Source organism: Apteryx mantelli, chromosome 16 (genome assembly GCF_036417845.1).
Source record: "Apteryx mantelli isolate bAptMan1 chromosome 16, bAptMan1.hap1, whole genome shotgun sequence".
Taxonomy (NCBI): Eukaryota; Metazoa; Chordata; class Aves; order Apterygiformes; family Apterygidae; genus Apteryx; species Apteryx mantelli.
In genome coordinates this window covers 15003975-15025834 of record NC_089993.1, presented here as the reverse complement: position 1 = coordinate 15025834, position 21860 = coordinate 15003975, and the positions used below count along the sequence as shown (strand labels likewise).

Here is a 21860-nt window from a genome sequence, read left to right as displayed (position 1 = left end):
TTTTCCTTCTTTTTTTTTATTAAAGCTGAATTCATCGTTTCAAACTCAGGAAAACGTTTCTACCAAAGCCAGAGTCAGCTTCTAAATTGACCTTTAAATTCTTTCCTCCTTTTAAAAGGGAAAGGGGGGAGGGAGAGAGAATGGTCATAGTTAAAGAGGCTCGTTTTGGAAGTCCCGGCCAGATGAAACTGTTCGCGATCACTTTTGTGTCCTGCTGAAGCCCGTTTGGTGAGCAGCCCTTGCAGGACCGGGGCAGGCCTGATTTGCGCCAGCGAGACGTGGGCTCTCGCAGCCAGACGGCCGCAGAAGGACGCCCCGCACCGAAGGGAGCAGACCGCAGCCGCCCGCCGGCGGAGCCCTGCAGCCCCGTCACGGCCGGCCCGGCCGCGGTCCCCGTTTCGGCCGGGGAATCGGGCTGAGCCTGCAGGCGGGTCGCAGGGACGGGAGCGAGCGGGGCCGCCCGCCTCGCACCCCGATGCTCCCGAGCGTCGGCGCGGCCGGCCCGGCGACATGGCCCCGGCAGCGTGGCCCCGCGAGGCCCGGCTGAGGCGTGAGCTTTGCTGGGGGCTCCGGAGTCTGGTTTCGCGTCGGGAACCTGAATCCCTCAGCAGAGGAATCGGGGCAGTGCGGGACGGAGAGGGGCAGCCTGCAGCTTGGGCTGTGCTGTAAAGCTCGATCCGGAAGCAGCCTTTCCCGTGGTGTTTGTGCACCTTCCCGTGCGTAAGGGGTGTCGCTTTTTCCTTGTATCCTTTGCATGCACTGAAATAACAGCAAACTCCATATCTCAAGCTCTGAAATTGGGGATGTTGCCGAGGCCGAGCTGTGAAGCAACAGTAAGTGGGGATGAGGCACAAGCCAATATTTTGAGTTTGTAAGTAGACATAAAGAAACCCTAGAGCATTTTGCAGACAAAGCTACCCCATTCCCCTCGGCCTGGCAGCTCCCGCAAGCCCGGTTTGTGCAGCCGTCCCAGGCCCTGGCTGTGCTGCCTCGGGTGGGCGCAGAAACCACCTTTTGTGAATCCCCCCCAGCCCATCGGGGTCTCCAGATCGGCCTGAAACGACCGCAGCGCCCTGATGCTCCTGCGTCGTGTCCAGTGAGAAACAAGCTGCTTTTCCTTGGTGTGTAATTTATCCCTTTTTGGCTCTTCAGCAAACAGAAGGATTCAAGAAGCGATGGTTCACCATGGACGACCGGAGGCTCATGTACTTCAAAGATCCCCTGGTAAGGGAAAGGTGCCTGGGCTGCCGGCAGGAGGAAACCTGCAGGAGATCTCAGGCTGATCGGAGAGCCAAGAGGCTCCGTTAGACTGGATCTGCCTGGTGTCAGCGCGTAGTAACCTAGCGCACAGTTATTCGCCAAAAGTGCTTTGGAAACACCATGCGCTGGTCCCAGCTTTTTCTGCGGCTGGATTTTGAATCCCTTGATGTTGGGGCTGGAGGGGATCCTATGTCTCGGTGGGCCGAGCTGTGGGTTGTGGGATGTGTCCAGCCCTGGGAGAAGGGCTCGTGTGCTGTGTTTTGCTGCTCCCGTTTCCGGCTGCGGTGCGGATGCCAGCTCGCAGAGCGAGCCGTGTCCGAGCTCCCCGTCGTGAGCGCTCCTGCCTCACTGTGTGCTGTCTTCTAGGATGCCTTCGCTAGAGGGGAAGTGTTCATCGGGAGCAAGGAGAACAGCTACAAGGTCCTGGAAGGGCTCCCGCCATCCACGCAGGGGAATCACTGGCAGCACGGGATAACCATCGTCACCCCGGACAGGAAATTCCTCTTCGCCTGCGAGACGGAGGACGACCAGCTGGAATGGATTACAACCTTTCAGAAAGTTATAAGCAGGCCGATGCTGCCTCAGGAATATGCAGGTGTGTTTTCTCACAAGGCCTGGAGAACAAACTCGTCCCATTTATTTCCCGTTGGAGAACAGGATGAACAGGAAGGGGGATCGGGGGTGGAACAACTCCTGCTTCTCCCTTAAATTCAGTCTGAATGGAGAAGTTCTTCCCTTGCCCGGGGATGAGGCAAAGTCTGTCCAAACAGACAGGGGTTCGTATTTGGAAGAGGAGGACGGTATCTCGCTGCTCCCCCTTAACACGAAGGGTTCCTGTGCGTGCACTGCCTGGGCTGATGTCCACGGTGCTGTAATAAGGATGATCAATCCCTCAGTTATGAAGAGCAGCAGCAGGCCAAGGACCTGGAAAAGAAATGTGCCCTCTCGCTCCGCCGGGGGCTTGCTAGTCCAGGATGGGCCCTTGGCATGGAAATGGTATAGAGGAGGGGTTGTCGGGCTTTAGTGCCTCTTTGCCCCATCAAAGGGCATCTGCTTTGCTCAGGGTTCATGATTTACCAGTCCGTCCTGCCACAAGGTCACTGCTGAGCAGCATTTCCGCTGCGGGACTGGCGTGCAGACACTTTAGAGCTCCGCTGGGCCAAGGCTGCGACACAAGCTCAGCACGTCTTTGTGGGCGAGCACAAATTGTGGCAGTGGTGCCCTGGTTTGCTGCGGATAATCCCAAACGGGATAACGGCAGCGAAAGACATTCCCTGGCCTGGGCTTTGTGTGCGTTCGTGGTTGTACGTGCGCAGGCCTGGTGCGGATGAGTCCTGGCTAACGTCCATCCGCGGGGTGGACTTGTGGGGGTGTGCTGCCTGCCTGCCAGGCGTTGTCTTGGTCCTTGTTTTAACTTTGTTTTCTTTGTGGTCTTTGTTTCAGTGGAAGCCCACTTCAAGCATAAACCTTAGATGGGACTGGGCAGACCTGAGGAATGAGCTTCTGTTTACAACACAACATGGTTTTATTTGAAATGCTAAAAATAATAATTATTATTAATAATAATAACAATAATAATACTTCCCTTTCCCCTCATCATTGACTTGATCATGTTGGAAGCCAAGAAGGACAGCCGCAAAATGTCAGAGAAGATGCTGGTCAATAACAAGTCATTTCTCTGGCTGCGCTGTGTTTCCAGCAGTGCCCAGGCTCCTCCAGAGGCCTCATTTCCACGTGCAGCCGTTTTGTGTGTCCCACCGCAGTAGGTAATTCCCGCAGAGACCGCACGTGTTGTCGGGGTAGGCGGCTCTCACGACGTGCCACCAGACCGGCCCGCGGGCCTGTGCTAGCCTGTAGTAACACACCCGGTCCCAAGCGCGGGGCAAAACGGGTTTCAGACCACACTTCCCGGGATGATGAAGACTGTGTCAGTGGCCCGTCTCGGGGCACAGGGCTTTCTCTGGAAACCTGCTCCTTGGCTGGTGCAAAACCAAAAGGGTTTCCCTGTGGAAATTGGTAACTTTTGGAGGAAAGGAGAACACGCCTTTTTCTTCTATCCCATCTGAACACCCTTTCCAAAGCATTTCAGCAGCTGGTTAGTTGGATGGTGAGTGGGGTTTAGTAACCTGTTTTTCCTTCTCTGCAATTTTATGTTAATTTAGATCAGGGACGGATATAATCTGGTTCAGGTTTTGGATCTGAACTTCCCAGAGCTCTGAGCCACCTGGGCTGGTGGCAGGGGGAAGAGGCAGTGTTGAACCGGACCTGGACCTCCTTGGACGCTCTGACTCTTCCTCTAGGTTAGGCTGGTTCAGTCCGTGCAATAGCTGCTCTCGGGTGAGCTGACATCTGCGGTTCAGCCGGGCTCTCCCTGACAATCCCAGCTCTCCACTAGCGTTTTCTCACGGGAGACTGATTTCCTGAGACTGTGACATCCTAATGGGATACAGAGCACGAACCTAAAACCCTAAAGGAAATAAATGTTGTCAATAAATGTAGGGAACCACAGCTGTTAACCAGAGGGGGAGTTTGTAGGTGACGGAGATGTGTCAGAAGGCAGCATTACATGTTCTGTTGGCCCACATGGTTCAGACTCCTTAAAAAGCAAGGAAGGAGTGTAGCATTTTAGAGCAGCTTCAAACAAGGATCCTGATTGATAGGAAGTTTGCCTCCATGTTATTCCTTGTGGACAGTATTTTCTGTGCAGTGCCCCAGCCGCTTCTGTCTTTTTGTCCAAGTTGGTGGCAAAAAGTGATGTGTTCTTCTGCCTTTGCAAAATGGGCAATTGGAAATGGTGTTGGTTTTGATGGGTGGCAGAGGATGCCCATCTTCTGGAAGGTCATGCCTTGAACGTGTGATTTCATGCAGGTCACCTGTTTGCCTGTATGCACATTTGGGCCCAGTTCACCTGTTGAAGTGGATATCTTCTGTGTTACTGATGCCTGTCCATGGTCTTAACATGCTAGCTTTCTCATGGTGTTTCTTTAGACATAGAAGGGCTGAACTGAGTGAGGTGCTAGCTAACAAGCAACAGGCCCGTGAGCGGTCCCAGGCAGGTGTCTTTACAGTTTGCTGTAGGAGCCCACGACTGCCAGGACTCGAAGAATGTTGCATGTGCACCTCTTAGGAAGCTCAGACAAAACCGGAGTAGTTCGGCTTACATGGTCTCATGATGTGTAAATGTTGCTAAATCCTCCAGATGTCATAGAGATAAATTATAAATAAGTTAGTTACTTTAATGTGGGTGAACGTCACACCTCGTAAGTGATGGTAATGTTATATATAGGCTAGTTGCAAACAGGATTTAAAAATAACAGAAATTTGTGTCGTTGGCCTCATTATCTGCTTACCAAAGTGCACATCCAAGAAGTGCCCATTACCAACAGCGAAATATCACCTCCGAGGAATCCCAGACTTTGCTCGGCGGATTCATCCGGCTGGCAAGCAGAGAGGGAGGCAGGCCTGTCTGGGAGAGCAGGACGCTGTGCAGAGCTTGTCCGCTATCCCCTGCCCCCAGTGGAAGGGGAAGATTTAGCACTTGGTCTGAAGTGAGCCACAAGCATAAAAATGAACCCGTCGGCAGGCAATCAACCAACCACATGTGCTCAGAGTGGCCTGTGGTGGTCACGGAGAGACTAGCGTGACAGCTGGGAAGATGATAGAGCAGTGCTCCGAGTGCAGCCGTGCTGGGAGGAACTGTGGCCACGGGAGCTTGCTGTGAAATTGGTATGTCTTGCACAGTCAGTGTTGTCGGAGCCGGACCTGCAGGGCCTTAGAGCAGATGTTTCTGCCTTTCACCTCTGCGTTGAGCTGGTGATCCCCAGGTTGGCGCTGTGGTGTTGTCCTCAGTTGCTGGCCCTAGCGTTGAAGCCTAGCATGATGCCCAGGTGCCGCTTATGTGCTGCTGCAAGGGCAGTGGAGCTGTGCTTGGCTTCTTGCAGGCTGGTCCCCTGCAGAGTGACGGCCGTTGCATCGCACCCAGAGCTGTACTGGACCATGGGAAGGGCGTCTTGGAGCTTGAGGAGAGAGAAACTTGCTGTGCCTAGAGGAGCAAGAGGAAGAGCTCGAAAGCCCAAGGTGGGCAGCCAAAAGGACCACATGGCAGAGTCGGGGTGAAGAGCAATGAAGGGAATAGCGCAATGAGAAGGGCTGGTTTGGCTTGGCGTGCTCTGAGCAAGCCTTCAGCCCAGCGTGCCTCCCCTCAAGTGCTGTGGGGTCAATGTAGGTTTGCCTGGAGGGGCTGGGAGCCCGGTGGCCAGCATCTGCATGGAAGGGCCATGCCAGGACCTTCACTGAACCTGCTCCCAGCAACTCTCCCAGAGCCTGTCCGTCAGAGGTGTACATCTGTCCAGCATCGATGCTGCCCTGAATCACACCGAGGAAAAGGCCCAGACACCCAAGGTGGGTTAAAGCAGTTTCCTACACCCTGCCCTTCCCTGTTCCCAGGTGTGAGACTAGGAAAAACAGGTGGTTGGCCCTGGATGGAGAGCAGAGCCCTCCCTCAGCTGCTGGGTGACCTTGTGCTCACAGTGGTGGTGAAATCAAGAGACCAGCTGTTTGTTTGGGGTGGTGGGTAATGGGCAACCTTGGCTGCATGGTCCCTGCACCTTCGTGGCACAGCTGGGTCCCCGTGCAGCTGCCTGGGGTGGTGTCTCCAAGCAGGAGACGGCTCCTGCACAGGGGGAGAAGGCTTGAAGGCCAAGTGCTGCCAGTGATCATGCCAAATTACCTGGCATGCCGCGGTCATTATCCCAGCCAAAGGCAGGGATCACTGTGGGGTATTTTGTAGCCATTTTGCGTTGCCACATTGGTTGAAAAGTTGGACCGGCTCAGTGGGACGAGGCACAGCCCCAGCTTGGGTTGTGGGATTTGCGCTTCAGGTTCACTTATGCCAACAGGCCCTGTAAATCCACTTCCAAGACCCTCCAGTGGTCACATCTCCTTCGACCACCTCCTACCCCTCTGGCCGATGATACATTGCTTCTACAAAAAGCGGTTGTTGCACTTTTTCAATAATTATCTTAATTTTTTTCTTGTTAATTTTTTGGGAAAAAAAAAAAAAAAAAGCTGCTTAAAGTGACATTTCAACGATGTTTTGACCGCTGTAATTCCTGCAGTCACAGGAAGTTGTGAACGAGGAAGTTCTTGGCCCGTCAGTCCAAGAACTGCACAGAACATGCTGAATTTTTACCTGAAAAAAATTACTGTGTCCAGTAAGTAACACCAGAACAATACATTGAACCGTCCGATGCATTTCTTAAGTTGGTGTTTGTAAATGAAAGCCATTGTATCAGCTGTATACATTTGTTATGTCACTGGTAAAAAAAACTGTGGTACTAAATGTCATTCGATCGAATAAATTATTATATCAAATCAGTGGAAGTGTAATGTTCAATCGGGGGAGCACTAAGACAGGGTTTTGGGGGGGGAACAGAAGCAGATGGGGTTCAAGTAAGTGCCATGCTGAGCTGGCATCCCCCACCCACCGCTCCCCAGCACCCAGCGGGGATGGGGGAAATGGACATTGGGGGAAGATTTCATAAAAAAAATGTATTTTATCTAATTATATATAAAGCTGTTTCATGTAAACATTTTATTCACACACACACACACACACAATATAATTAGATATCTAAATCTAAATGTTTCATATAAATATTTTATACACACTTATATAAATGTATACACACACATATATAATGTGTATGTGTGTGCATATATACACATATATAGAAATATATGTATATACACATATGTGTATATATACATGTTCATTATGTGTGTATATATTAGAATTTTTAATATGTATATGCATGTGAGTATATCTACATGTATGTGCACATGTGTATGTGTGAGTAGTATTTATAGTTTATTTTTATGTAATATGTAATTATATAATAGTTATATTCTATATGTATTCTCTATAACATATATATAATATATAAATAGCTGTCTCTCACTATATCTATATATTATATATATTGGTAGCTTTTAAAAAAGAAATCCTATAAATAAAGACAAAGCCATAGCTGTATACATTTCCCTCCCCCCCGCCACAGCTGCTCTTTATTGGCCCCCATACAGGGCTGCAGCACGGCTGCGCACAGCACCTTGCACGCTCCTCCCATGCGCTGATGCTCCTCACCCGTCTCACACCCAGCTGCTGCGCAGCAGCAGACGAGCAGGAGGATAACGGTGGCAGCACCAGCAGAAATGCCCTCCTGCAGGGCGCAGGGCTGGGATCAAGGCTGGGATCAAGGCTGGGACAGCCGTGTCCTACCGCCTGGCAGAGCTGAGTGCATACCCCAGCAGTCACTTTTAGCCGCGTATGTGGCACACAGGAGGGGTCACTGCTGCTCCCGGACACTTTAACCGGCCTCCAAGACACAACGTTGCTTTCTGCTTGCTTTGTATCAGATGCACATTACACTGAGGACATCAAAATGGTAATTAGCTTAGTTAGTTATCATCAAATTTGGCCCAGACCTGCATAAAAATAACAACTGTGTGGCACAGTTCATATGTGGCAGAGCAGGAAACAGGTTTTCTTCCCTGAACTTGCTGCAAATCAAGGAAACTTGGACCTGCATCACCTGTAACAGACATTACAATACCTGGCTAAAAATACACCTTCGGTGCACCAAGATAAAGCTGCAGTACTGAGATCCAGACGATCTGCAGTCAAATCTGGCAGGGAAAAAACTAGCAAGGAACACAAGATCTCTGCTCATAAAACTCTCAGAAAGCAGCAGTATTGTTCATCCTGGTATAAAGTGTTTATTTGAGACTTCACAATTAACACAAAGTCTTCCTTTCAACGCCTTTTCTTTTTCATACAGTCAACACGTTTGTATTATTCCCTCCCTCCCCTATGCATGATTGCTGTTTATTAATCTAAGCCTTTTTATTTTCATCATGAAAAAATAAAGCGTTTCCCCATTTCATCTGCTCACTGTACCACTGACATCCGGTGTGCTGCATTAAAGAGGAGGAGATGTAGAATTGCTATGCCTACCACTGGGGTTGAAGTTACTCCATTATTTATTGATTTATTCTTTTTACAGGAAGTGTTAAATGAATCAATCACCCAAGAAAAATAAATATATCATAAAGAACAAAAAGTTCTGCAGTATCCCTTTTCTTTACATAGAGCTGCGGCTTAAACACATACGTTGCTTGTGGCAAATCATTTCATTCACTTATAAAATGCCTTTACGTATGCTTATGAACTTACAGTGAAAAAGAATCTGTTCCAAAGGAGTAGAGCCACGAGCCAGAGGAGGTATTTTAGATGCCAGATTTTTATACCTAGGCCAGAGATCCACATGGAAGCCAATTACCTATGTCCCACTGATCAGCTTTTACTCGAAAGCAATTCAGTCTTGTGCTTTTCCAAAAATATCAGCTAAACACGTGTGGGCTCAGCCAGGGCCAGATCTTAAGCAGCCTGAAAGGCAGCATGAGTAGCATGCGTGTTGACTCACTGCACTGGAAGTGAGTTCCTGGTATCGGTGTCTCAGATGTGCACCTCTATACTGTTTGGCTCATCTCGCAATACTTTTGGCACCAGCCTCACAAATAAATTATTCAGTTAATCACCCTGCCCTTCGAGATGTTCCTTGGAGATGGCAGAGGTCAAGGAGGCTTTCTTGTAACAAAGATGGTATTGGGTAGGCCGTGAAGTACAAGACCCATACTTATGCTTTATTGAATTACTGTGCAAAAGGGAGTACTGCATCAGAAACCGTAGAAGACTATATTTTAATCAAAGTCACCAGCCGCCGTATCGGAAACCTGCTAACAATTGCTCCGATTGGTTCTTTTGGCTACTTTTTGTTGGTTTCTTTCTTTCTTTCTTTTTTTTTTTTACATAAATAATATAGACCGAACGTTATAAACATTTCAGCAACCATTTCTAAAAGACCAGAGGAGCCCTTTTAGGCACCAAGAAACAACTGCAGGATTCAAATTCCAAAACTGTCTTTGGAGTCATCGAATCATCAGATTTACATGGCACCCGAGGACAAAAATATTCAGTCAAGTTCGATAGGACTGCTATCTTCCTGACCATCTTCTGTGTCATCATCTTCTCCAGTTCCCATCAGACTGTTTAAAAGATTTCCTACATTAAATATAGGACAGTCAGATTTGCCAGTTTTACATTCTCATCTCATAATCTTTAACTACTTTCCTACCTGCCTGCTAGGGTGCACATTTCAATAAAGAATAATCAAAAAACCTTTTGTTGAAGTAAGAGTGATTCCCACACCTGTTTCCACTAGGAATTTATTGATATGGGAAGCTGTATTTTGATACTGTTCCTTTTCTAAGAGTACACTGGAAGAAATACCCATACTTACATACATAGTTGCATCCTGAGGGGAAAAAAAATAACAAATGAAGAGGCACCTCCAATGATGAAACTCTCGAACAGTAACATTGCTGTGCATCACACTATAAAGAATTTGTCTGAGACTCAAAAGCATTTATGCACCCTCCTGTTTTGTTCATTTTTAAAGATGCCTAAATTTCTAAAAAGCTGTCATGTGCATATGAAATCTATGATGCTGATGTTTTTCATCAAACTTTGGGTATCAGTGAATTGACATTTGCAGGTAAAGCTTCAAGTCAGCTTACCAAAGGAAGAACTTAGTTCTCGAGGAAAAAATCAGATTTTATGAAAGTAATCTAGTTCAATCTCTTCCCGTCTCATTTTATTCAAAGAGCCAAGAAACAAGGGCTGAATTTCTCTATTCCTTTTCCTTTCTTGTAGAAAGGCAGTATTCATTTCAGAACTTCAACTTTGAGAGCATTCATTTTACATCAATACCAGTTAGACCTCTACCAAAGTTCCAGATTTTACTTTAGGAAAAGCAGCCACTCAAGTCAGAGCAAATTAAGTTTTAACACAAATAATGTTTTGCTCTACATTTATAAGTTATACCATAATGTCAAAATGAATTTTAAGAGTATTTTACATGTTTCTTCCCTTCTCAAAAAGGAAAAGTCTACTGGTTACATCACTTTAATCTCATATGCAACCAATTCATCTTGTATTCTACAGCAGCGACTGTTTCTACAGGCCATGGAAAAGAAATACAATATACTTGTTAGAACAAATAATCTGTTTTTGGCACACCTGTTTTATGTAAGCCACCACTCTGAAAAGACTGGTGGTATCTTTAAACACTTGTCGACATAAAACTTACCTAGTAATCCTCCGTAGGACGATGTCTGCTTGGGCGGAACTCCAAAGAAAAGCTGTCCTATTCTATCTAGGTACTGAAATGACACAAGATGGAGAATGATGTCAACTACTTCATCTTCATTAGGTGGAAATCCTCTGGACAGCAATGAAAGCACACAAGCTGGGGCACTGACCCCTCTCTACAAGCTGTATTCAAAAACCCTACTTTTGAAACGTGTCAAAGAAAATTAAAATGCTGCATATGCTGTATTTATGAATTGCCATCCTGCTCCTGAAGGGCACTCTTCCACATATACAGTATAAAGTATCCATCAGTATCTAATTGCTTAGCAGAAACCTCTAAAGCCAGTACACTTTGGTGGCTGTGGCAGCCAGACTCTGTGACCTGCCAGGTTTGCAAAGCCACAAAACAGGAGACAACCAGCTTTTATTTAACTAATTCTGTAGGTTATATTCTGTTCACAACTACTAGCAACTCACCTCATTATACATGGGATCTCTTTTCAGTGAGGGTTGATACTGTTCACACAATACTGTAAATACTGTTAGTTTTCCTCTAGAAAGGAAACAACACAAAATGTAATCTTAGTAACAGATTAAAAGGTAACCAAGAACAAAGTAACAAAAATCAAACCATACCCATCAACTGCCAATAACAGAAACCAGATGAAGTTTAGCAGCGGTTGAACAAAGGGCGGACCCTTTTCTATTGACGGATGTTTCTGTGTGTATGTCGTAAAAACAACTGATGCGCTGGTCTTATTTTTTAAGCAGAGAAATCTGTAAAGGGAAGCAGAACAGAGGAAGTTAAAAATAAAATATAGAGAGGAAATTTTACATGCAGAAAGAAAAAGGGAAACCAAATGCTCAACAGTCTCTACTTCATTTGGGCACAGAAGCCTTCTCAGGCTCACACTGATAGCAGAAACCCTAGCTGGTAGTGATGCTCATCTTTGGCAACTGTTTGGAAATCAACTGAGGATATGAAAATCCCTATATAACTAGCTTGTGGTGTAAGTGGGTTGGGGGGGGGGAATTGACATTAAATATTCATTGAATGAATTAAACCTAAGCAAATTGTATACAGGAAGGTTATTGAAAGCAAGCATCAATTAAATAAAAGTGTAGAAAGACTGGCTACCACATGATTCAAATTAAATGAGACATTACCTTTACTGGTACAGAGTTTACCACACTGAGGTAAAACCTAGTCAAAAAAATTCTCACCTGGCCCCATCCACTCCCGAATACATCTCCTTTCAGTACGCATCTCTCAGTGTCCAATGACCCTGTCATTCCCTTATTGTCATCTCAAAATAACATGGCATCAGGACCACTAATGACTTTGATACACAAATCTAAAAGTCTCACTAAAAAACAAGCACTGGATTCCTGAGTGATTTGTCAGCAGTTAACAGATCAGTTTCCCGCACTGGTCAAATCTCTGTTCAGATCCAGTTAATTTAACAGTAATCTTTGCAAGTCCACAGGCCTAGCACAGACTTTATCTGGGACAAATGCTGTCAGCAAGTACTGGGAAGACTGTCACGAGCAGTCTCATTTTTGGTCACAAGTTGGCCTCCAAAGCCAAACCCAGGGAACAGGGACTCTTTTGCCTTACTGCTGAGCAAGGAATTACAGTGTTTTTCATTAGATCATGAACTGCAGTGTAAGAGGATTTAGCACGGTATTTGAGATACAGGCCAGTAAAGGATGTAGTAGCATTTCTGTATAAATACTGGAGAAAATAATCCCATACCCATAAGCTTGCACCAGAATTCCCCCCCCCCCAAAACAAAACCCCACAAAATCGTTTAAGAGCCCCATCAATCCTGCATATGCTGGTCCCCTATAAAAGATTTTCTACCTCTCAAGAATCACTGCAGTCCAGACCAACCAACTATGGGAAACAGGACTAATATGACAGCTCACTGCTGCCAAAAGAGAGACAGGCTTGCTCGCACCTCTTCCCTCTCCCCCAGCACTTACTCTCCCACTTCTCTGCCTGATTCCCTGCTGCACAGCCCTGTCTCCACCTCCTCCTCAGACTCCTCCATAAGCTGCTTTCCCTGACTGAAGAAAGCCATCAATGATTAAATACAGTAAAATTGGCTTTGTTAACCTTAATTGTACATGGGCTCTGCAAATGCACATATTAGCTTGCATTCCCACCTCCTACAAAATAAATGCTTAAAGCAAGCGAAAGCCACCAGCAGTTCTGTTAAACCAAGCACCATCACATTGCTGCTCATAAAGCAGGGTGACCCAAAAGTAACTGACTCTGAAGACCACAGGGCTGACGGCAAGTACTAGGCTAAATGCACATATAAAGCCCACTTAGCCCCAGTCTTGGTTAGGACAGCTAGGTAAATCCTAACCAGTTGCAAGTCAGTGTTAATAAAAACATAAGAATCATGCTTTCAGGGTCACACAGATTACGTTAACTCTTTAAGCAATTAACATGATTTCACATTTCAACCTAATACAATTTTTTTTTTAAATCTGACCAATTCAACACACCAGTTCTGAGACAGTCTGCTCCTGTTGTTACCACACAAAACTAGTTTTGGAAACTTTGGCCAGTTTCACAATTTCTTTCGAAAAGGATGGGCAGTTAACCTACAGTTATCCTGATTAAACTAGGCTGGCCTCAAATACAGTGACATCTCAGCAAAACAGTCAAATAAAATGTTAACACCTACTGTAGGACTGCCTGTGCTACAAACATGTCCACCTCACTGCGATATCCTCTGGACGAGGAGTATTCTACTAGCATATTTGCACATCCTTCGCCATCTGTAGAGTGCAAGAAGTGATACCGAGATTCACTATAGTTTTGCTCTATAAAAGGAAAAAGAAAATGGCTTTTAAGAAATCAGTTCAACATACTTAAAAACCACATTTGCTAGGCTTGTACATTACAGCTAGAGAAAGAGTAATAGCTACACACACGGTATATAAAGAACATGACTAGCAAAAAGACAGAGTCCTTTTTCTTTTGTAAGTTACAGACAGCTTATAAAGGTAGATAATAAATACATTATTCTAAATATATTTGAATCACTGCTATTAAAAAATATTTCATTCAATACCATCAAAGAACAAGGCTACCACTGGGGCAAACAGCTACCTTGCAGCCATCATATCATTTTGTTCAACGGCATCCTGGCATTTAATATGCTATCAGCAGCACTTAGGAGAGGAACCAAAAAGTTCCATATTTAAGCATGTGCACCAAGAAATCAAATAACACCTTCAGCATCCTTCTTTCTAAGTGCAGAGCAAGAAGGTATCTCCTATTTTTGGCTTAGCCCACTCTTGCTATCAAAATTACTTCCATATGCTGAATAGAACGGCAATTATGTAGAAAAAAAGGCATAAGAAATGCAAATGGTTTGTTAGAACTTAATTTGAGGCAAAGTATCATGCAAACCCACAGTAATGACAAATCAAAACTGGAAAGCTGCTAATTTTTGGAATCTAAAAGCTTTTGTTTTAAAAATCTAAGCCACTTCTGATGAAGCTGTTGAAAACAAAAAACTAAGCAAACATAAGCATTGTTCTTCAAAAGAATGGTAAGCAGCCGGCCAGAAAACGTGGATTTTTAGTTTCAAAACGCGACTGTTTCTTTTCTGAGTCATATCTCAGTTTCAAACTTTAATGCTCTGCAGAAAATCTTCCCTTTTTGGCTGGTAGCAGCCACCAAAAGCTAATGTAACTCACATGAGAACAGTTATGGGATTGCCTACGGCACACAAAAAGGCAATGAGTTGGACTGTTGACCACTGGGTCAAGATTATGATATGAAACCCTGATCACTGCTTTACAGCTCCTGAAAAACTTAAAGGAACCTTGCACTGTTATTAATTCACGAGAAGCACAAAAGAGACAGTATTTATTCAACTGTTCTCACTTACCTTTGTATGTTTTGAGCATTAACATGTTAAAGACTATCATCCACAGTTAAAATACTTCATATATAGTTCATAAATAGTTCATTTTAGCCCACTTACATCCCACTATGAGAGTGATAAAATCCCAAATAAATCAAATGAATCGGTGTTCATTCTGAAACGCCTGAAGTAAGTCTGTTGGTCAACGTCTCATAAGTATCTAATTACAGACCCAAAGACTGTTTCAGATGCTAGGTGATATATTTCAGTCTTTTGCAGGTTTAATCAGGATTTGAAAAGGAAACAAAACAAAATAATAGAACAGCCTTGCTCTCCAATAGTTTTCTTCCTAATGATACCTTATCAAGCTACCTGAATGTCTAGAGGACAGACTTTGCTTTTATAGAGAGGTTCCCGGCAGCTGCATTTGGGGTTTTGCACCAATACAGAGTTACAGGCCTATATATATATTTTTTTTGTTAGTAACGCAAAGCTGAAGTCATTGCAAAAATCAGGTAATAGCAGAAGTAAATCATTCATTTCTGTCTTAGCTCTCTTACAATATCTTATTTTCAACATTATCCAAAAAAAAAAAAAAAAATCCAGTTAATTGTTCTTACCTTTCCACAATGTAATTGCTAGTAACTGGTGTAGTTTTGGATGACCAAGTTTTCCTGATCCCCCGCTAGACCATTTCAGCGCTCTGGATACGAAAGCCACTCTTTCAGGAGAATTTGGATCCATTAAACTAAACAATTTAGCCAAGTTTTCTGGAAGCAATAATATTCACAAATATTTAACATTAAATAGAAACAGAGTGACCTCCTGCTTCTAGTGCATCTTTAAGATAAGACATTTAAGATACAGTGCTATAGTATATTTAAGCTCCCTTATTAGCCTTCACAAGATACCTTAAAAAACAGTGCCTTTTAACATGAGCCACTTCTCATACGTCAAGTCAATCTTGCATCTATCAGTCAGCAGTACTGCGAAGCCAAAAGCTGTGCCTTGCAGTCGGCATGGCGACAGCTCCCCATCTAACGGTCTGGGACAGAATATCCCAGAGCATCACGCAGCCTGAAGGAGGAGGAAAGACTTCAGGCTACGGGAGTGCTTGGCATTCATAGGGAAGCCGTGGGGGATAGAAGCTCAGGAAAGGACCATCAGAACTCACTAGATGGGATGCAAAATATTAGAGCCGATCTAAGTATATAGATAAGTATATATAAGTATAGTATATATATCAGCCATCCACCAAAGCCCTGGAGACACCACTGGCTGTGTGGACCATGCATTCACTCCTGTATTGAGGAAAGGACGAGGCCACAACACAGCAAGGTTTGTTCTAAGCATGCCCCTGGGCTCAGCATATTGTCGGTTACCAGGGATCCATTATTCTCCAATAATTTTGCCCCTGGTTCTTTTCTACCATGATGTTAGCCATGTGGGAGACCACAGCGCACACATAAAAAAATCAGGTTTCAAGACTGTTAACAACGACGCAAGTATTTTGAAGCGAAAATGTACCTTAAATACCATCAAAGCAAGTGCAAAGGTCACCTCACCTAAAAGGTCATCCGTTACTTTTGCATCTGATTTCTCCAAAGACTCCAAAACAAGCATGGACAGATCAGCAGCGCTATTTTGCTACAAAACAGACATATACTGGTAGTGAGGAAGATATCGTTTAAAAAAAAAAAAAGAAAGAAAAAAGTTTTGTTCCTCAAGCAGAATTTTGTCAGAAGCAGATTATGCTTTTATCAACAGCACACATAAGGCACAACATCACCAAACCTCAATTCTCCCTTATAAAAAAATAACTGTAATTTGGTGGTATCAAAAGAGAAGCCTCCAGGAAAACAAGAACAAACGTGACTAAGATTATTGTCTGAACACACACAAACATTTCTGCATTATGTTCCAGTTTGGCAAAATACTTCTTTGTGGGGAAGGACTCAACAGGTAGATAAAAGATTACAGAGCAAATCCCCCAAACCTATACCACTGAGAATTCACCATTTGCCTTTAAACTCTTTGAACAATAACCATCCCAAAACCACGCACACAGAAACAGTGACTTACCTGGCTATGACTGAAGAACAGCAGTGCCCCTGAATACATTAGCTCTCTTGCTTCTGCATGTTTTCCTTGTGACATATACCTGAAATCAATAGCAAAGCCATGTCAAGTCCTCGATAAAAACTACCACTGAGCAACAAGTTGTGCATGCTCAAAATTATTTGCATCTAAAGTGATTAAAGACTACCAAAATTTGAAACAAAGGCTATAAAGTATTTATTTTAAAATCAAGTTAGTTTCAATAATGATGTTCCTTGAACTGAAATCTACAATTTGTTTTCTACTTGAAACTAGATGGAATACAAGCTAATAGTGTGTGAATGAAATCTGAGAGCTTCAAATCCAATTTGCACTGAAACAAAGGAAGGTAAATTATCCCAAGAGTTCACCGGAACAAAAAGATATCAAAGCATAAAACTATACCACTCAGGCTGTTACATTAGAGCTTTTACTAAAACCAAATTAGTCACAGCGAAACAGCTTAACCTTACACCTTGGACAGCTCCTACACGCAGCGATGCTCATGGTTAGTCCCGTTACGTTAACCAGTTAAGATCTGTAACACGTTTTACTGCATCAGTTAAAATTGTATGTGTTTATAGCAATATACAACGACTCTCTCCAGTGGAGGAACCGGAACCATATTGGGGCCAGCCCTTTTACCACTGATGTCCTCTTTTTATTCTTTTAAGTCTCTCTGACCACTACATTTGCCTACCGGACAAGGGGACAAAAGTCAACTATTAGCCCTTTACTGAACCAAAATAGCTTGTCTCTGATGGTCTCTAGTAAGACAAGAGGAGCCAGCAAGATCTACCATGCAACACTTTAGAGTCTAAGCGGTCACCAATTCATAAAAGAAACCAATCTGTTTTTTCAAATTTAATGCTTCAAAACACAGGTGCTCCAGCACCTACCTGCTACACTTAAGAGTTAACTAAGAAATGAAGGAGGAAAAAATTTGCTCCCAGTGGTTACCTCAAGAACAGGAGCCTCTTCCCACCATACCGTGATTGCAGCCTCCTGCACATCATCACTATCAGTAACTAAAGGGCTTGCATAGTCATGTCTCTAGATTAGGAATACAGTATTTCCTATAAAAGCATTTAAGAAGTGGCAGCAGGTATAGTTTCCAATTTCCATTTCTCTTAACCTTGTCTCAAAAAGAACATTTTCTGATGAGTTAATGACAGGCAACTTGCTCATCTCAAAATCCTAAGACGCCAATTCTACCACACTGCTTTAGCATCTGCAACGTTCATTTTGTCCTCTACGACACCTGGTCCCGCTGCGCCCCTGCTTCACCCCTTCCTGTTCCCCCTAGTCAGAGCAGTGCTGCTGCTCAGCCTCTCTGCTCCTGCAGCGGCAAGGCACCTCAGGAGAGCAGATGTGAGGCACCGACATCCCGACACGGTGACAGAGAGGGGTCAGTGTTTCTGGGAGTGAAGTGGTCAAGGGATGGGACTGTATGGGTGAGGTGGGCCACGTAACTGGGGGAAAATGAACAACTGGTGGATCCCAAAAGCCCTTGTGCTGCACATGAAATTGCTGCCATGGGGCGATGTTCCCAGGGACAAGTCTTACCCGTAAAATCTGATCAGATAATGAGCAAAGGAGGAGAGACACTCCTCCCAAAAATCCCAAAGTCTTTTATCCAAAATAGGAGTATCGTAATACTGCAGAGCATACTGATTTTTTAAAATAAGTATCCTCAACAAGTCAGATTTGCAATCACCACAGTAAATACTATGGGCATTAGTCAGACAGATCAGCAGAGCCCGCATTTTACAGTTGGTCTTGCTTCCAGACTGGTTTCTAGATTCTGAATCTCGTTGTGAACCTCACTTCTGCAAATTCATTTCCAGTGGACTCAAAATGCTATTTGGTGACACAGCTCCTAATCTGGCAACTATTACAGCAGATACTTAAAGATGCTGCAAACAGCTTTATAATAAAAATACATTTAAAAGTTTTCTTAAAAAAACCCACCAACCTTCTAATGAAAAGGAATTTTTAATAGAAATAAATATTCACCACATCTAACTGGCACTGAAAACCAGAGAGAAACTTTTCCATAATACAATCCTGGAACGGATTATTCATACCAGAAGGACTGCCTACAAGCATCAGGAAAACAGAAGCCAAATTAACTACAACAGTGGTGTTAAACTTGGAAGCATGACTAAATCGCCAAATCATAAACAGAGAAGAGTTCAGCACAGCTAGTAGGCACCCTAACAACCAGGTATGTACGTTCAGAGGAATACAGGACTCACTGCATGTGGCCAGTCAGGAACAGCAGTTTTCCTCCTTACATGGGAATCATAGAGAGGGATAAGAACTTTGCAGGAGGCAGGCTCATGCTAATCTTTCCTCCTCCTCCATTTCTTCCCCTCCCTCCCCTTCTCCAGCTTCAAACACTTCTCAGCTTATGACTTTTGAAACTCCGAGTCAGGATTCCAAGTTTAACACATGCATCATGACAGAACAGGCTAATATTTTACAGGCCTGTTTTGTTTAAAAGGAGTAAGCACTGGGTATCCCAGTCACGATTCTGCAGCTGAGATCATCTCAGTCTGTGAAGTTCAATGTCTCTCTGGAAAATTGTTTACATTTAACTAAGACTAACCACGACTCCTTCTTGGCCCCGGTCACTTTCCAAACAAGTTTCACAACCTCATTATATCTTTTTGCCTAGATGGAAATCATCTTCCTAGTTATGAATCTGTCACCTTTCCATTTAATTGAGCACCTTCTTTTTCCTGCATTTAAAATAGAAAAGACAGGAACTTCCATTCCATGTTAATTCACTGAGGCTTAAGCAAAGTATACATATATTAGTTAATACATCTATATACTATAAATGCATAAAAATGCTTATATATATATTCATATATATAAGTTAATGCATTTAGAACATTGGATGAGAAGTGACCTGCTGAGTCAAGTCATCTTCTGCATTTGCAGCCATCACATCACATAATCCTCACTATAAAATAGGCCGTGCTTGGTCTTAAACTTAGATTTATTCTCAAATACAATTTAAGTTTTAAGACTTAGATAGTGCCCTCACTGATCCCATCAGAAGGCTACTACAGAACACTACTGATTTAATTTAGTGGTGTTTGGTATATACAGGCTATACAACATACGCTAGTGGCAGAAGTAGACTATACACCAGTGACTGTCCCCCACACACCCGGCTCCTATTTTTCTGATGGCACTCACAGGCCTGTTCCCATCCCAGCTTAGAGGAGCTCCAGGAAGAATGACAGACAAGTGGGCTACCAAGACTCAGAACGCCATTTTCCAATTTGTTTTCCCTAGCAGAACCACAAGCGACATTTTTAAGTAAGCAAAATTGGGACTAATAGTGGAAGGCCCTAGAAAAGATACCTTATTCTGTATCCCTGAAAGCAAGGGTCTGCATTTTAAACTTTGATGAAAGAAAAAGCGACCGTAACAAGTTGCAGTGGATGTGAAAAAATATTAAAAGCTTTTGCAATAAACATAAGAATAAGCTTCTGATGACCTAAGAAGCACTAGTAATAGTTCTGAATAAACACCCAGGCCTGCTCTACTTAGTCGTTGCCATATAGACAAATATTACACAAAGCAGAATTTATTCTAATGAAATCCTACTGCGCAGGTGATATTTGCAACTCGGAGAGCCGACCATTCCTGAAAGCGATGCCAGAGGGTTGCTACCATGCAACAAAGTAGCTCTGTTTCTTTACCGAGCAATAAACAAGCCCAAATGGTAAAACTGAAACAGTAGGTGCTTCCCAAACAAGTTGGAATTAATTTAAAATAGGGTCTCAAATGAAAAGATTTTAAGAAAGTTTCTGCTTGATTCATGGAGTCAGGGACACATTAAAAAAAAAAAAACAACAAAAAAAACCCCAGGGCCGAACCCGCTCGGGAGCAGAGCGGGGGGCTGCGAAGGGAGGCCCCGGGACCGCTGAGGGCTTTGCCTCGCCTCCTCCGAGCTGAAGCGACCAGCCCGGGGGGGGCGGGGGGCCGAGACCCAGCCCGTTTGCGGCCCCTGAAGCGAGGTCGGGGGGGGCCCTTGCTCCTCCGCCGGGCGGTTCCCCCGGACGGGGCGAGGCCGCCGCTGTCACCGGCCGCGCTGCCGGACTTCGCCGCGACCCCCGGCCCGCCCCTCGTCCCTCTCAGAAGCCACCGCAGCGGTGGCGGAGGGAGGCAGCGAGGGAGCGAGGCGGCGGCAGGGCCGCCCGGGCCCGGCAGCCCCAGGGCCGCCCCGCTGCCCCCGGCCGGGACCGGCCCCCGGCGGCCGACGCCGCTCACGCTACGCTGCGCTGCGCTGCACGCACCCGCCCCGCCCCCCGGCGGCCCAATAAGGGAGCGGGAGGAGGAGATGGGCAGCAGCGGCGGCCAATGGGGAGCGGGCGTTGGCGCGGCGGCCAAGCAGCAGGGTAGAGTGCGTGGGAAGGCTCTGGAAAGGCCGGCGGGGGAGGGGCGGCGCGGCGGCCGGGCCCTACCTGAAGAAGAGCGTCCGGTACATCTGGTGCGCTTCGTAGTAGTCGCCTTTCTCCACGCTGGCGCGCAACTTGCCCTCAACGCGCTGCACGCCGCCGCGGTTCCTGCCGCCGCCTTTCGAGGCTTCCTGCTCCGCCGCCGCCGCCATAATCGCCGCCGCCATCAACGCGGAGGAGGGGGGGCGGGGGAGGGAGGGCGCAGACGCGCGCAGCCCCGGAGCGGCGTCGCAGGCGCCGCGGCTCGCTGCCCGTCTTCCGCCCACTGCGACGGCGGCCCGCGAGGCTCAGGACGCGCGGCTTCGCAGAAGGGGCGCCGCGTCACGTGGGCTCCTGGGGGCGAGTCCGAGCCGGGGGCGGGGCGAGCGGGGCGGGGCGAGGCCCCGGGGGCCCGCCCAGGCCCGGCCCCCGCGGCGGCGGCGGCGGCGGCGGCCGCCTCACTTCGGCAGCGGCCCGGCTGGCGGGGCGCAGCGCTTAGCTTTTTTTTCAGATGTATATGCTATCTCTATACATTGCAGCTACTGCTAGAGAGCCTCCTCCTGCACTGAGGTGACTGGGATGTTGAAGCCCAGCAACACCCCCCTTTCCTTAATTTTTATTTTCATGCTTAAAACATCTTTCCTGCAAGGATTTTAGGTAGCTCAGCCTTTAGCAAGCGCCTTTAAAAATATATATATCCAAAATAAGCACCTGATTCAGAATCACTTCCATTTCTAACATTGTTCTCTTCCACAAAGAAAAAGCTGCTCAGGCTAGTTCAAAGCTAAGTTTGTAATTAATTCCTCCAACGCTAATCCAGTGCATCTGAGTTAAATATTTATTGGGGGGGGGGGGGGGGAGTTTTTTTTTTAATAAGTTAACTTTAGCATGTTTGCCTAGCTCCTAGCACTTGTGTAATTACAACTGTAAAAAAGCATTCCCTAC

The 21860-nt window shown here is 45.6% G+C and overlaps 2 protein-coding genes across 4 annotated transcripts in view; one reads left to right on the top strand and one right to left on the bottom strand.

Annotated features, from left to right (window-relative positions):
* ADAP1 (ArfGAP with dual PH domains 1) overlaps positions 1-6802 on the top strand; it is an 80096-nt gene extending 73294 nt beyond the window's left edge. Inside the window, exons 9-11 of the mRNA XM_067306593.1 lie at positions 1153-1224; positions 1627-1855; positions 2704-6802. Of these exons, the coding sequence (XP_067162694.1) occupies positions 1153-1224; positions 1627-1855; positions 2704-2732 (330 nt within the window). The 3' untranslated portion in view covers positions 2733-6802. The remainder of the gene's footprint in view (positions 1-1152; positions 1225-1626; positions 1856-2703) is intronic.
* Positions 6803-8012: 1210 nt separating this feature from the next.
* Positions 8013-21122, bottom strand: GET4 (guided entry of tail-anchored proteins factor 4). Of its 3 annotated transcripts, none has more exons than XM_067306594.1 (9): positions 20943-21122; positions 16444-16522; positions 15927-16008; positions 14982-15131; positions 13171-13309; positions 11108-11248; positions 10949-11024; positions 10470-10542; positions 8013-9382 (listed from the first exon to the last, which is right to left on the bottom strand). In XM_067306594.1, exons 1-9 carry the CDS (start codon positions 21101-21103, stop codon positions 9294-9296), a joined length of 990 nt encoding a protein of 329 aa, XP_067162695.1. In that variant the 5' UTR covers positions 21104-21122; the 3' UTR covers positions 8013-9293. The 3 variants fall into 3 exon arrangements, with proteins under 3 accessions (XP_067162695.1, XP_067162697.1, XP_013806405.1); XM_067306596.1 differs by having other exon boundaries at positions 13171-13264; XM_013950951.2 differs by lacking the exon at positions 20943-21122 and adding an exon at positions 19837-19900.
* Between the last annotated feature and the right edge of the window lie 738 nt (positions 21123-21860).